The sequence below is a fragment of the Centropristis striata genome, chromosome 10 (genome assembly GCF_030273125.1).
Source record: "Centropristis striata isolate RG_2023a ecotype Rhode Island chromosome 10, C.striata_1.0, whole genome shotgun sequence".
Lineage (NCBI taxonomy): Eukaryota > Metazoa > Chordata > Actinopteri > Perciformes > Serranidae > Centropristis > Centropristis striata.
Genome location: NC_081526.1, coordinates 9947779 through 9962420, shown reverse-complemented (window position 1 = coordinate 9962420; position 14642 = coordinate 9947779). Strand labels below are relative to the sequence as shown.

General features: G+C 36.8%; 1 protein-coding gene across 1 annotated transcript; it reads left to right on the top strand.

Annotated features, from left to right (window-relative positions):
* Positions 1-2189: 2189 nt before the first annotated feature.
* Positions 2190-12662, top strand: LOC131979052 (acetylcholine receptor subunit alpha-like). The gene is made up of 9 exons (XM_059342940.1): positions 2190-2232; positions 3295-3437; positions 3527-3571; positions 4350-4459; positions 4932-5127; positions 7575-7812; positions 11069-11292; positions 11519-11758; positions 11844-12662. The coding sequence occupies exons 1-9, from the start codon at positions 2190-2192 to the stop codon at positions 11970-11972; spliced, it is 1368 nt and encodes a 455-aa protein (XP_059198923.1). The 3' UTR covers positions 11973-12662.
* Positions 12663-14642: the final 1980 nt, after the last annotated feature.

Sequence of the window (14642 nt, the reverse complement as noted above, 5' to 3'; positions counted from 1 at the left end):
ATTAGACAAACCAGCAGAGATATTTCCAAAATATTACATTTTACTTGGCAACAGTGAAACCACATGAACAGTTTATTTTTTTTTTTTCTCCAGGAAATGTTACTAGTGCTAATACAATGTTTGATATTTCTATATTTATATTGAAACATCCACTCAACACACATCATAATCTCCTCTATGAAAACTCTAATCCTCTTAATCTTTATCGAGGCATAAACACCCAGTATGTTGTCCAGTTTTGGTCCACCCCCCTGCAGATATTACATCAACGCTTTCATTCAGAGTCAATGAACATTTAATCACTTACAGAGCAGATATAAACACACAGCTCAGAGTCCTCCGGAGACTGGAATCACACGAGAGCCTTCAAAGTGTTTTAATTAACACTGGACAGAGCACCAAAACGCCTGGGACTCCAGAGCCACTGAGCAGACACAATGCTGGCTTGTCCCGTGTTACATGACAGACCTGAAGAAAGGCAAAGCGGTGCTTACATGGTGTAAATTCAGGTGGCCAGAGTGATTGGAGATAGAGAGGGGGTGGGTTGAAACAAATCTCTCTTAATTCAGACATTGCCAAAATGGTCATTTGTCTCTAAGTGAGATGAATGAGGCGGGCGCTTGAGTGACTGGCTGATTGAACGGATTCGGGATGTGAGGAAATTGAGTTGCCTGACCCATCACGGGCCCGACAGAGTGGGGTAGTGCAGTGTGAAAGAGGAGACATGAGTGTAACACCTGGCCCCAGGAAACACAAAGGACTGTTTGAACATCTGAATTATCTTAGATTAGAATATTATTAATTTGGGGGCAGCTGGACATAGTTTTATCAGTCTAACTTCTTTTAATCACTTCTTAAAACCCACTTTTATAGACTTGCTTTTATGTGATACTTTCTATCCTAGCACTCCTTTTTACTTCAGTTTTTACCTTTTTACCTTTTATTTTCTGTGTATCTGAGAAAGTCTTGTGAATGTTCCTGCTCTGTCTCTTATTGTTTTTCTTTTGATGTAAGAATTGTTTTTAGCCTTATGGCATCATTCTCGTTGTGATTGACTGCTCTCTGTCGAACCAGGCTTTCACTATAGTAGATGGCAGAAGAACCCACAATAATGATGTTTACACAATATCTATATATTAAGCAAAAAAATATGTCAAATTCATCTTCAATATCATATCAAACCTATCACAGATATGCATAAAAAAGTATCAGACTCTCCTCCTTGTTGTAATGCGTCAAGCTCTAGCGGCCCCAATGAACATAATGGGAGCAAAAGAAGAAGTCAGATGTACAAAGAGCGACAATTATTATTATAATTATTTTTTATTACATTTCATGACTTATTTAACAACATCACATTGTTATTTATACTCAAACTATGATTCTTCCTAACGCTAACCAAGCAATTTTGTTCTTTAGGTTGTTTTGGTGGCTAAAATAACCATTTCACTACCATAACCATGTCACCAGGAGTCAGGAGATCATGATCATACATCATACTGACGGAGCTTTTGACAAAACAATCTCATGGAGAGCTTCATTCAGTAGCTTCACAGCACATGATCCTCCTCAGCAGATGGATATTGATCATGTGACACCATTTAAAGCTCTATAACAGCGACTAAACAGGCCTTTGTGGAGTGATTATTCTGTCAAATGTGATTAAGGTAAAAAAAAAAAAAAATCAATTTTTAATTCATGTCATACATACATCTATCACACAGTTTAACTGAAATAAGCAGATATTGTAACTATGTACATATGAAAATTACCCAGAGGCTCAACATTATATGGACGTGGATACACAGATTTAAAGACAGCCTGGATAATGTGTCACTGAGGGGAAAGAGCAGTGAGCATGTGCTGTCTCTTCTCACCTCGAGCTTGTGTGTGGCCAAGTTCACGATGGGATATTTCAGTGGCGGATTACTCTGGCATGTTGATCTTATAACAGATGACAAAGAATGTGGCCCTCTCAAATGACAAGCATTGGCCGCCAGTCACTCACATCCGCTGTCAGACAATAACAACAAGGCTGCCAGTGGAGGGCTTGGAGCTCGTACAGTAAGTCATTTGCCAGTGCTGAAAGAATGTTTTAGGTGGGTCAAACCTTTTTAATTCTCAAGTGGTCAACGGGCAGCGTGTTGAAGTTCGATCCTGGTTTTGGATGCCTGGATTTATTGGCAAGAATGAATACTGTACTTGTCATTTTTCATCTAGTCATTCTAGCAGGTAAGACCTCCTTTAAAACTGAAGAAAATGTGTGTTGCTAACATGCAGATATGTGTGTGTCTGCTTTGCTTTAATTTATTCTAAAAAGCCTAATGAAGTTAGAGAAAGTTTGAGTCTGTAAAAACAATTACTAAACCCTTTTTGCATTAATTATGTTTATTGACACTGCTCAGGTCGGTGACAGCTGATCCAATCCAAACAACAAGACTAATGAACGCATTTTAATTCAGTGCAAACCGGCTCTTTGATTGACAAGGGCATGTGTTCTCTCTTCATTTTGCTTTTCAACCTTTTGTCCGTCTGTCACCACATGAAGTCACCTGAATAATCGTGTTCAGACGATTTCAGTTTACTGAGTTAAACGTCTGGAGGATCATTCAACCATTCAAACAACATGTTGCTGTAAAATGACCTCCGTTTCAAGGTCAGCTGAAAAATGAAAGGGGATCCTGCAGTGGCTTGTGACAGATACATAGTGAAATGAGGACAAGAACATCTCTGTTAGAAGCCTTACAGGGGTGCCACTGCATGTTCAAATGCAGTATTGCCAAATTTGACCCTGAAAACATATATATGCAAATGCATACGATTACACCACAGGCCTACAAGTTGGAGGACATGTGCTTGAATGCTTTTCCCTCTTGGTTTCTTCTGCTACATAGCCTGGGAACTATATTTAAAACATTGAATATAATAAATAAATGAACATATAGACTTAAATCATACAAATGTGTGTACTTATTGCCCATTTTTTACTCCATTCACACTGTACACTCAACAACTACTAGTGGGCTGGTGCATAGTACATGCACATGTATTCACAAACATTCACACGTATGGTAGGACACTTGTCACGTCTATTTTCAACTCATATTAAATGAACTCACCTCTCGTATCAGATGTTCTTAAAGCGATTTTCTACTTTGGCACACCGTGATAACTCTCCAGCACACTCAAGAGGCAGCTTGAGGAGCAAAGAAAGACACATTTCACTGTCTAAATGCTTCCAGTGTCAGTAACTGTGAACCACAATGAGCCTCTTTGGTGTGTTTTTTATTTAAGGTGCAGCCTGGGCCTCCGGTGATGAAACACGGCTGGTGAAAACGCTCTTCACTGGCTACAATAAGGTCGTCCGTCCTGTCAACCACTTCAAGGACCCGGTGGTTGTTACTGTGGGCCTTCAGCTCATCCAGCTCATCAGTGTGGTGAGGGCTCATGCCACACACTATATCACCACATCTGCATTGAGATTCACTGTCATCAGCTGTCTAAACACGTTTATCTGGATCCACAGGATGAGGTCAACCAGATCGTCAGCAGCAACGTGCGACTGAAACAGGTTTGAAACACGTTTGTTAATGTTGTAATATCATTACAAGAGGTTATAGACACACCATCATATCACAGAAAGCCTCAATAATGTACTAATAAGAATTAATGATTTTTTTTTAAAGGAGGGAAAAAATACAGGAATAAACATAATAATAATAATAACAACAACAACAACAATAATAATAATAATAATAATAATAATATTTAGAAAATGCTTAAAATACATTATTTAAATAAAACTATATAGCAATAACAATAATAATAATAATAATAATAATAATAATAATAATAATAATAAATAATTATAAGATGAAATTTGAGAAGGAAAGTTGTGTATGGAGTCATAGGAGTGCCATTAAAATAAAAATATAACCCCAAAATAAATGGATTAAATAAATGTGGAAATATAAAGAGAAATAAATCAATATAAATTTATATTATTTTACTTATTTATCTCTATATTTCTGCATGTTTTAATTAACTTGTTATTTTATTCATCTCTCTTCATTTATTTTTTATTATTATTTTCTTATCATTTCTTAGATTTATTTTTTATGGCACCCCATAAATTAGGAATGAAACACCAGAAATGTGCTTCAGAAAATATAATTTCCTTTAAAATGTTTATCTTTACAAAATGTATCACCACCATAATGTCACAGTCTGCATAATGTTTTCTGCTTATGTTTGCTTTTTTCTCCCCCATAAAACAAAACATTCATAAGGATCATAATTAAAGCACAGTCCATTGTTCTGTGTGCTCTTGTGGGTTGTTTTTTTTTCAGCAATGGAAAGATGTGAACTTGATGTGGAACCCAGAGGATTACGGCGGCATCAGAAAGATCAGAGTTCCCTCCACTGACATTTGGCGCCCTGATCTGGTTCTCTACAACAAGTATGTCATGAAGCTATATTGGATCCATGTCATTCTTATATTTTTTTATTTTATTAATAAACCCTTTTTAGTTCATTCCAATAAGCTCTGTGACCACAAACATCCAGGCCTCTGAAAACAATTAACACACCTATCAGGGATGTTTTGAATCACTCTTTCCTATACTCCACTATGCAGCGTGTGAAAGCTCAGATTTCATCAGGCTAAATCTGGACTCTGTATTGAAGCCCCCTCCTCCTCTTCTCCTCCTCCTCCTCCTCCTCCTCCTCTCACCATATGCTGCATCTGACACGCTGCTTTTTTTCCCTGACAACCAGCTCCGCTGCCACAACAACCTGTGCAAGCTGAGCGCTGGTTGGCTGACGGTGCGACCGCAGCCCTGACCCGTCCTCAGGCCCTGATGTCCCCCTGCGTTAACATTTAACTTGTTACCTCCCATGTTGATGCTGTCTGTGTGTTTCTGTGCCCACAGTGCTGACGGGGACTTTGCCATCGTCCATGAGACCAAAGTGCTGCTGGAGCACACAGGGTTGATCACGTGGAACCCGCCTGCCATCTTCAAGAGCTACTGTGAGATCATTGTGCTGCATTTCCCCTTTGACCTTCAGAACTGCAGCATGAAGCTCGGCACCTGGACCTACGATGGAAACCTGGTCGTCGTCAATCCTGTAATTCTATTAAGACTAGGGATGCATGATATTGGATTTTTTTTGCCGATATCTGATATGCTGATTTTTTTGCAACTCATTTAGCAGATTACTGATACCGATACCGATATTTTTTCCCACACAACTAATTGCAGAGATCTTCATCTCTCTTCTGTAGTGGAATTAGCATACAGTATTATGGAGCATACTCTTATCACATTTGTTATGTAATATTCATTCCTTGTGCAAAATAGGAAAAATACTTCATGCTTAAAACTGCATACTTATTTTTGACAATTGCTTTCAAATAAAATACAAAAAGATACATCCTACTTAAAACTTGGATGATGCTCTCCCTGAGATAATCAATAACAAAACCCACAATCAGGGCAAATTTGGCCAATTTCACAATTGACATTATAAGTAAACAACATGTGCTTAAGGTGCAACAGAGAGGTGATGTGCAAACAATAAAAAATTCCGAACATATGACAGACATAGGAGCCGAGGTTGTGCATTTAATCAAGTAAGCAGCACCACATTATTCAATCGGTTTATTATATCGGTGGATATCAGCGTGTTGGCCGCTGTCCGATAATTCATTTTTCAGCCAATATCGGCCGATACCAATAACGTGGCGATAATATCGTGCATCCCTAATTAAGACCCTTACTTTGGAGGGATAGTTGAGAAATTTGCTTTCAAACTATGCCTTTAACGGTACAAATTGTGTAAATCGACACTTGTTGGAAACAATAATGGTTTCAGTGTCAAAATATTCAGTCATGAAAAAAATGATTAGACCAACCTTGTTTTCTTCAATGTATTATTCATTTTAATACCTGGTAAAACAAAAGGTAAATTTGTTTGGACAATTATAATGATAACAACAAAAATAGCTCATAAGAGTTTAATTTAAGAGCTGATATTTAGACAGTTTTGGTTATTATCAAGAAAACCATTAAAATGAACAAGAAATTGAAGAAAAAGGGGTGGTCTAATATTTTTTACATGACTGTATGAGAGCAAACATCAGAATTCCTTTGGAACAACATCTCTGACATCTCTGAGGCTTCTTTATTGCTTACAAACTCTAAAACACAAATAACCTCATTTGTGTTTTGTTTAATAACTCCACTACAAGTAAAAGTCCTGCATTCAAAATGTATTTAAGTAAAAGTACAAAAGTATCAGCATCAAAATGTACTTAAAGTATCAAAAGTCAAAAGTACTCAGAAAGGACCCACTCAGATTGTTTTATATATTCTAAATATATTATCAAATTATCTGTATTGATGCATGTATGTAAGCATAATGTGTAATAATTCCCCAAAAGGTATTTTTTAACTACTAAATATACTGTTACGTTTAATTAATAAAAAATCTAATTTCTTTTTTTTTTCTTTTTTTAATTGTTAAATCTTGACCTGAAAAGTAACTAAAGCTGGCAGCTAAATGTAGTGGAGTAAAAGGTATAATATTAGCCTCAAATTTATTGGAGCAGAAGTATAAAGTTACATAAAATGAAAATACTCTAATACACTAAATAAGTAAATGTAGTTAGTTACATTCCACTCCTGTTTTTTGGTACCACTGGAGTGATATCCCCCTGGTTTTTATTAAGAACTAGAAGGGCACTCTGCAGTGGCATGGCCCATCACACAACATTAACTAAAGTGAAAAATTGAAAATCATTCCCCACCCTGCACCCTTCCATGCTACACCTGTTCTTCCTGCTGGCTAACAAGCCTAACTGAAAACAACAGCGAAGATAATAAGATCTACAGGGTGGATAACTTCTGTCACCACAATGAACAATAATTAACAGCAGAAAACTAACAAATATTGCACCATATGACAACCCCCTTTAAAATCACAGCATCTGTAGTGGCAATTTGTCCGAAAAAATAACAAAATTAAACTTAAAACAAACTTAATCAAAATGCCACTGATGCACCATGGGCGTGTGGTGTACGCAGGCAAAGAAGCTGAAGTCCATGCAAGATTTTTAGTTCTAAAAAGTTTATTTTATCCATTGCGAGCAAGCAAACAAAGACAACAAAGAAACATGGCTCCTGCTGCCTATCTTCACGGTGATAAAAAACCATCGGCCCACCCAGGTGCATGACGGCCCTCTGCCTACCCTCCTACCTATATAACATCAGGCGCCCATGGTGCCAACCCAAATTCCATAAAACACAAAAATAATATGTAAACTAAATATGCTAAACAATAATGGTTATTAAACTAACCAATTAACTAGCAAAACAAAATATTATCAAAATAAACAAACGTTTAGAATAATCAAACGATACTCATTGTTATTAATAAACTGAAGAGACAACTAAATACCAACAAGAACTAAATAGCTCCAACAGCATCTTGTAGAACAAATTCTGTGTACACGACAAAAGAATTTGAATTTAAAATTGTCATTTAATGAGCCTGTTATTGCTTCTCCTCACCAGGACAGTGACCGCCCTGACCTCAGTAACTTCATGGAGAGTGGAGAGTGGGTGATGAAGGATTACCGCGGCTGGAAGCACTGGGTGTACTACGCCTGCTGCCCTGAGACCCCTTACCTGGACATCACCTACCACTTCCTCATGCTGCGGCTCCCGCTCTACTTCATCGTCAACGTCATCATCCCCTGCATGCTCTTCTCCTTCTTGACCGGCCTCGTCTTCTATCTTCCTACAGACTCTGGTATGATGACACATTTTTTTTCCACACTTTCACACATTTTGACCATTCTCATTTGCTCCAAGCAGGTTCAAAATCATACACAGGGCTCAATAAGACAGCTATCCATATGATAACAGTCCTTTTTTTGTATTTTCCAGTTAATTTCACTGTTTGCTTTTGCTGAGACTGAAGGGAATTACATGCAAAGCAATAGTCTATTAGCTTCTTTCTGAGAGTAAGATAAGAACCACTGGGTACCACTCATATACAATCATGTAAAAAAAATATTAGACCACCATTTTTCTTCAATTTCTTATTCATTTTAATGCCTGGTACAACTAATGGTACATTTGTTTGGATAAATATAATGATAACAACAAAAATAGCTCGGCAGAGTTTAATTTCAGAGTTGATATCTGGACATTTTCCATGGTTTTCCTGATATTAACCAAACTCATTATCAAGAAAACCATGGGAAATGTCTAGTTATGAACTCTTAAATTAAACTCTTATGAGCTATTTTTGTTGTTATCATTAACTTTGTCCAAATAAATGTACCTTTTGTTGTACCAGGCATTAAAATTAACAAGAAATTGAACAGTTAGCTTAGCTTAGCTCAGAGACTGGAAACAGGTGGGAACAGCTAGCCTGGCTAGTTCCAAGCTACAAACTCACTAATTTACACACCAGATATCTCTACTATTAAATCTGTACAAAAATGCTGTGGTTTTATGGTACTCCAGGAAGTCACTGCTCCTGGATCCACTAATAAAACAAACAAGATGTAATATGCTAATTAATGAGCTCTAGAGGTGCTAGTTTTACCTTCGGACTGATCCAGGCTCACTAATTGGCTCGCTGTCTGGCACCCTCATCGTGACGACAAGGCTCCAGGATATCACTGCATACAGCACACAGTACCCCCCATACAACTGCAAAATGTTGATTTCAGTCTTTTTCTTTTTTATTCAAATTGGATGAAATGTGTTAATTAGTGATCTTTAGAGGTGCAGGCAGGATCATTTTATTGTGTTTGGACTGAAGCAGATAAGCTGTTTCTCTCTGTTTCCACTCACAAATCTTAACTGTGTCTTTGCTGTAGTTTCATGTTCAGCACACAGACTTGGACGAGGTATTGATTTTCTTTTCTAACTTCTAGCAAGAATGCAAATTAGCTTATTTACCCAAATTTGAAGCTTTTTCTTTAACATGGATCACAGTACTATGACACTCTGCGGAAAATAATACAATGTGCAGTGTATATGTGAATAATAGGCAATTCTCAAAAATAGTTGTGTATAAATTGTTAAAAAAAAAAGAGTAAAATCATGAAAACACAGATATCATTACTGACATCATGATGGGCAAATCTTTGTTCCTAATTCTGAGGTGTCACTACATCAGCTGCTGCAGGAAATGCACTGCTTGTGTGCACATCTGGCCATGTTCCCAGTGTGTGGGTCTGCCTCATTACCCAGGGTCCCTCTGTGCTGTCATGTCTGAAAGCAGGCCTTTGCTTTAATGTATAATACATCACTTGATCCCAGTTTCTGATATGGCTGCTGACAGGAAAGTGTGGAGGAGAAGCTGGTGCCAAAAGATGCTCTCTCTGGGATAACTGCTCTTACGGAGCAACAAAAACAACATGTCTTGCATTTTACTTTTGAAATGGTGTCAGAATCTGTTTACGTGTGCCTTTGTTCAGATTTAGAAACAACAACAAAAATGCCTCTCACTTTAAATGTGATTTGCTGGTGTGGATGAACAGTGCAGCTTTTGTGTTGTTGTGTAAATACAAGAGGTGAAATCCTGATTGGATGGCGCGGGAAGGGAAGTATTTACTCATAGCAACAGCTCTCCCTTGTGGCAATGTATTAAGATTGCATGTTTTTGATATCATGAGCCAACATACTGTTTAATGTAGCAGCCCCACATTTTCCACTACGGTTTACGGGTTATTTCAATGTGTTTTTAATGTAAAGATGTGTTGAAATAACATAGAAATTTCCTAATTATCTTTGTGAAAACACAACAATGTCCTCTTTAACTACAACCTTCGTTCATGCTGATCAGCCCTCTTCCCTCTCACGATAACATCTATTTTCGGTCTACTCCCCCCACTTTCTCCTGCACTGAACTCATGTGGAACGTTGCACACTGCACACATTATACATATGTATTTATAATGTATATTTAGTCAGTGCACAGTATATATCCACTAGTTTGGCACACCACTAGTGGATATAATGTCTTTGTTGTTTGTATTTTATTTTGTTATATTTCAATTCATTATCTTAACTATCTTGTCATGATAACACATTTTACACATCAGTATTGTTTTATCAATGTTGTTTTAATTTAAAAACAATATTAGAGAATAATAAATACATCCTTTTCCACAGCAATGATTTTTTAAATCTCAAGAATATTAAACACTGGAATTAAAATGTGGAAAAGAAATATTAAAGTATCCTAGATAAATAAAACATAAATAAATAAACTACAACCAAAACAAAACATTCAGGCTCTGGTAACAAAAAATTGCACTGAGATAAACATTATGTATTATATTATTTAAAATAAAAGCAGAAAAAGTCACGCATGTAAACAATAATATATTGAGTCCGGAAAAAAACTATTGTGTCTATTTTTATATATCAAACGATAAGTCGATATAACAATTGTCTTGACATCCATAATCTTAACCTGTTTAATCTGTACTCTGGGCTGATGTAACATACAAATTTCCCCCACGGGGATCAATAAAAAAATAAAATCAATAAACTTATCTATAAACATTTTAGGACAAACACTATGGTCTGAATTTAGGGGTCCTCGTCATTTTTGATTGTATATTACTACTTATTTTTAATGATTTTTATGTCCCTAAGAGTTGATATTAGCAATTAATAAGAAAAGAAGGCAACAACTTGACAAAATATAATAGAATGTTGCTACGTTAGGCCCAGTGTGGAGCAAAAGAATTGAATTTAAATTTTTTATTGAAGTTTGTTTGTTTCCTTGGAAATTGCAGCTGTTAAAACAATCCTGTCAAGGTCCTTTCAGTATATGTTTTAAAACTTGTGCTACTAAATGAATCTTAAAGAGAGATTGTTTTCCCATACTCATACTCATACTCATCTCATGATCCTGGTATAAATGTTGATTGACCACAAATATTTCTTACAAAGCAACTGCCTTTTGCTTGACTTCCTGTTAGTTTTAGACCAATTAAAAGCCAGTGTGAGCAGTGAAGATGTTCCTTTGTGTCTCCCAGGTGAGAAGATGACCCTCAGCATCTCTGTCCTGCTGTCTCTGACTGTGTTCCTGCTGGTCATCGTGGAGCTGATCCCCTCCACCTCCAGTGCTGTACCGCTCATTGGGAAGTACATGCTCTTCACCATGGTCTTCGTCATTGCCTCCATCATCATCACTGTCATTGTCATCAACACTCACCATCGCTCCCCGAGCACTCACACCATGCCAGACTGGGTCCGCAAGGTGAGCACATAAGGGGAATAAAATACTGACTTATATTGTTTTGACTGAATGACTAGAAATCTGTCATACAAGCTTGGAGCTGTAGAGAACAATCCTGAATATATTTTCCTGTATTACACTGCCATCTAGTGGTAGCAGGCAGGACATCTTTATTTTCATTTAATCCATCGGCTCTGATGTTGTATATTCTTTGACATTGTGCATATCTTTTGTCTTTCTGTGACAGGTTTTTATTGAAACCATTCCCAACATCATGTTCTTCTCAACAATGAAGCGCCCAGGAAAGGAAAAGCCAACTAAATCTAATATCTACGGTGCTGATTTTGACATCTCAGACATCTCTGGCAACCAGACCACTTCTGTTACCTACCAGTCACCCATCACCAAGAACCCTGACGTCCGCAGTGCCATCGAAGGAGTCAAGTACATCGCCGAAACCATGAAATCCGACGAGGAATCCAACAATGTAAATCTTTCTCATCCAGAAAGTGTCATTAATTTATTGAGTCATGCTCTCCTGTGTGTGACCTTTGTCCCTTTTCTCTTTCCAGGCTGCTGAGGAGTGGAAGTTTGTGGCCATGGTGTTGGATCATATTCTGCTGTGTGTGTTCATGGCTGTGTGTCTCATTGGCACATTAGGCGTGTTCGCAGGCCGCCTCATTGAGCTGAGCATGCTCTAAAGGCCTGCATCTTGTGTTAAACCTGTTTTGATTGTCGGATGACCAGTTTTTTTTGCTCATTGTGAAATGTCTAACCTTTGTGTTTTTTACCTACTGAATGCAGCCCCGCAACATTCAAAGTGAACCTCTGTTTTCTTGGTGTTGAAGAACAATTCTTTCAGGTCCAATTCTGTGTCTGGTTCAGATGAGCTGTTATCACTGCACAGTGGAGACAGAAGTTTACAACAGGGCTGTATGTAGATAAGGTCTCTCTCTCTGGACAGGATTTCATACAACAGGCTTAACAAAAGGTCTGGGCTGGGCTAAGATGATTGATAAGTAGAAAGGAGACAGTGAAACTATCAACACCCCAAGATGTGAATTACATATACGTTTAAAAACAAAAGATCTGTTGGTCACACAGACCAACACAGAGGTGCTGTAGGAGGCAGACACTTAATTAAATCAAGAAACATAGATTACCTGTTAATCAATACAGAACAGTAGGGTACACAGATGATGTAAAACTGAAATTATTTTCATCTCCAGTCGCATTTGTGTATGTAAAAGGTCATGATGTATACAATAACTTCAGCACATTTTATGGATGAGCAGTGTTTTTTTGTTTTCTTTTATAATGGAATATATGTGTGCAATTGAAATGTTGAATTGATTAAAATTTTTTTCCTTGACATGTGTTTATAGGGAACAACTCATTAAAACTGGTTTGTCAGGTTGCATGGTTTTCAGGGTGTGGTACTTTGCTGTCAGAATAATAAATCCATAAATCAAAAGGTAGAAAATGTAAATGGGGAGATTTAAATCCATTCACTACAGTCATATATGAACTCTGATGGGGTTAAACTTATGGCTGATATTTTCATTAAACTAGTTGCACTCAAATCTCCCTCTAACCCTTTCTTAGAGCGTTCACATGTTTCCTGGTCCACTGTACTGTTCAGATGTGTTTGTTTTTCCTATGAACAATATTTGCCATTCAAATACAAATGCAGATTCTCGTTACTGGCTCAAAGCATGTTTAGAGCTTTCTATTCACACATCCAGCTGACATGAAGTAAAGACAGCAGTCTGACTGAACCAAAACTGTTGCAAGTTGTAAAACTAATCCAAAACACAAAAATAAAACAAAAATAGTTATAAGACAACAAACTGAAAACTGAAAATTCTCTGCAGGTTTTTTTCTATAAATGACATCATCATATTACACAGACATGTTAAAAGTTATCAATACAAAACTATTTAATGATAAAAAATATCAAATATTAATCAAATAAACAACAAACAAAATACATTCATAACAACTAAGTCTAAATGCTATTTATATAAGGGGAGGATATATGAAAATGTTCCTTTATAAAATGTTGATTTGCAATAAAATACAAATTGTGTTATTGTCTTACCAAAAATTGACTGCCGATTTTAAACAATATACTTTTTGTGTCGTACTTGATGAATGAAAATGAGTATGTTTCTGCTTCTGACAATTTTCCATTACATCACAAACATCTTGGATTTAACATCTGTACATTAGACCAACAGAAAAAAATCATATTCCTCTGTTCAACTAAAAAGTTCCATTGCATTATTATTTGTCATGACTTCAGGGGTAGTAGAGAGTATGCTATTCAGTATGATGATAAGTATATTTATAATATATATAATGTAATTACTGTATTGGTTTCAACCCCAGTTCACATGATGAACTCACTCCTTTTGCTTTTGGAGTTATGTGGAATTTATATTTACATATTGTCACACTGTTAAAATAACCGCCTAAGTCATTTTTTGTCAAAATTGTTTTTTGTTTTTTTTGCCTAAATCATCTCCTCATATCGCCGGCCACCTATGTTAAAATCTCCTAAATCCTCAGTTGATGAGATCATGTGATTTTACCCCTTTAAGATAATGGCCTATGTCAAGTGTGTGACTTAAGCAGATTTATTATGCCTAAGTCACAATAAAATGTGACTTAGGCAATTTTTTGAACATGCCTTTGTGACTTAAGCAAGATCTGGTAACACTTTATTTTGAAGGTGTCTACATAAGAGTGACATGAGCGTGTCATAGACATGACATGGGATGTGTCATAAACATTAATGACACTTTGAAGTAACATTAATGCTCATGATACTTGTCATGTCATGTTTCTGACAGGCTTGTGTGACTCTTATTTAGACACCTTCAAAATAAAGTGTTAGCAGATCATTTATCTCTCTTAAATTACATAATTTACACACAGTGTTATTACTATGTCAATAGCCATCCTTTGTTACATCCTTTTTGAGTGAAATGATCAATAAATGTCATATGTTACACTTTTGGTGAAGTTTTTTGTGTTTCCTTCAAAACTTGAAAAAAATGAGTTAGGCGATTATTTAACAGGGTGACGTTATTTAAAACTGAAGGCAACATTTTGACTGACGTGTGTAGGTGGAGAAAGCCCCGCCCTCTGTCGCCTTCTGGATAATGTGATTGGTTGAACTGGTTGTTGACAAATCAGGGATTATGAAAGTTGCTGGGTGGGAACTAAACTGGCTAAATACCTATATAACCCGACATGTGAACGGTTAGGTAGCCTGGAGTAATGTTAACACCTTTGTTACAGTGCGTTTAAAAGTTTGGTCATGAAGTCAAGTAACTCTACGTAGTTGTTTTCGGCGACAACAAGAC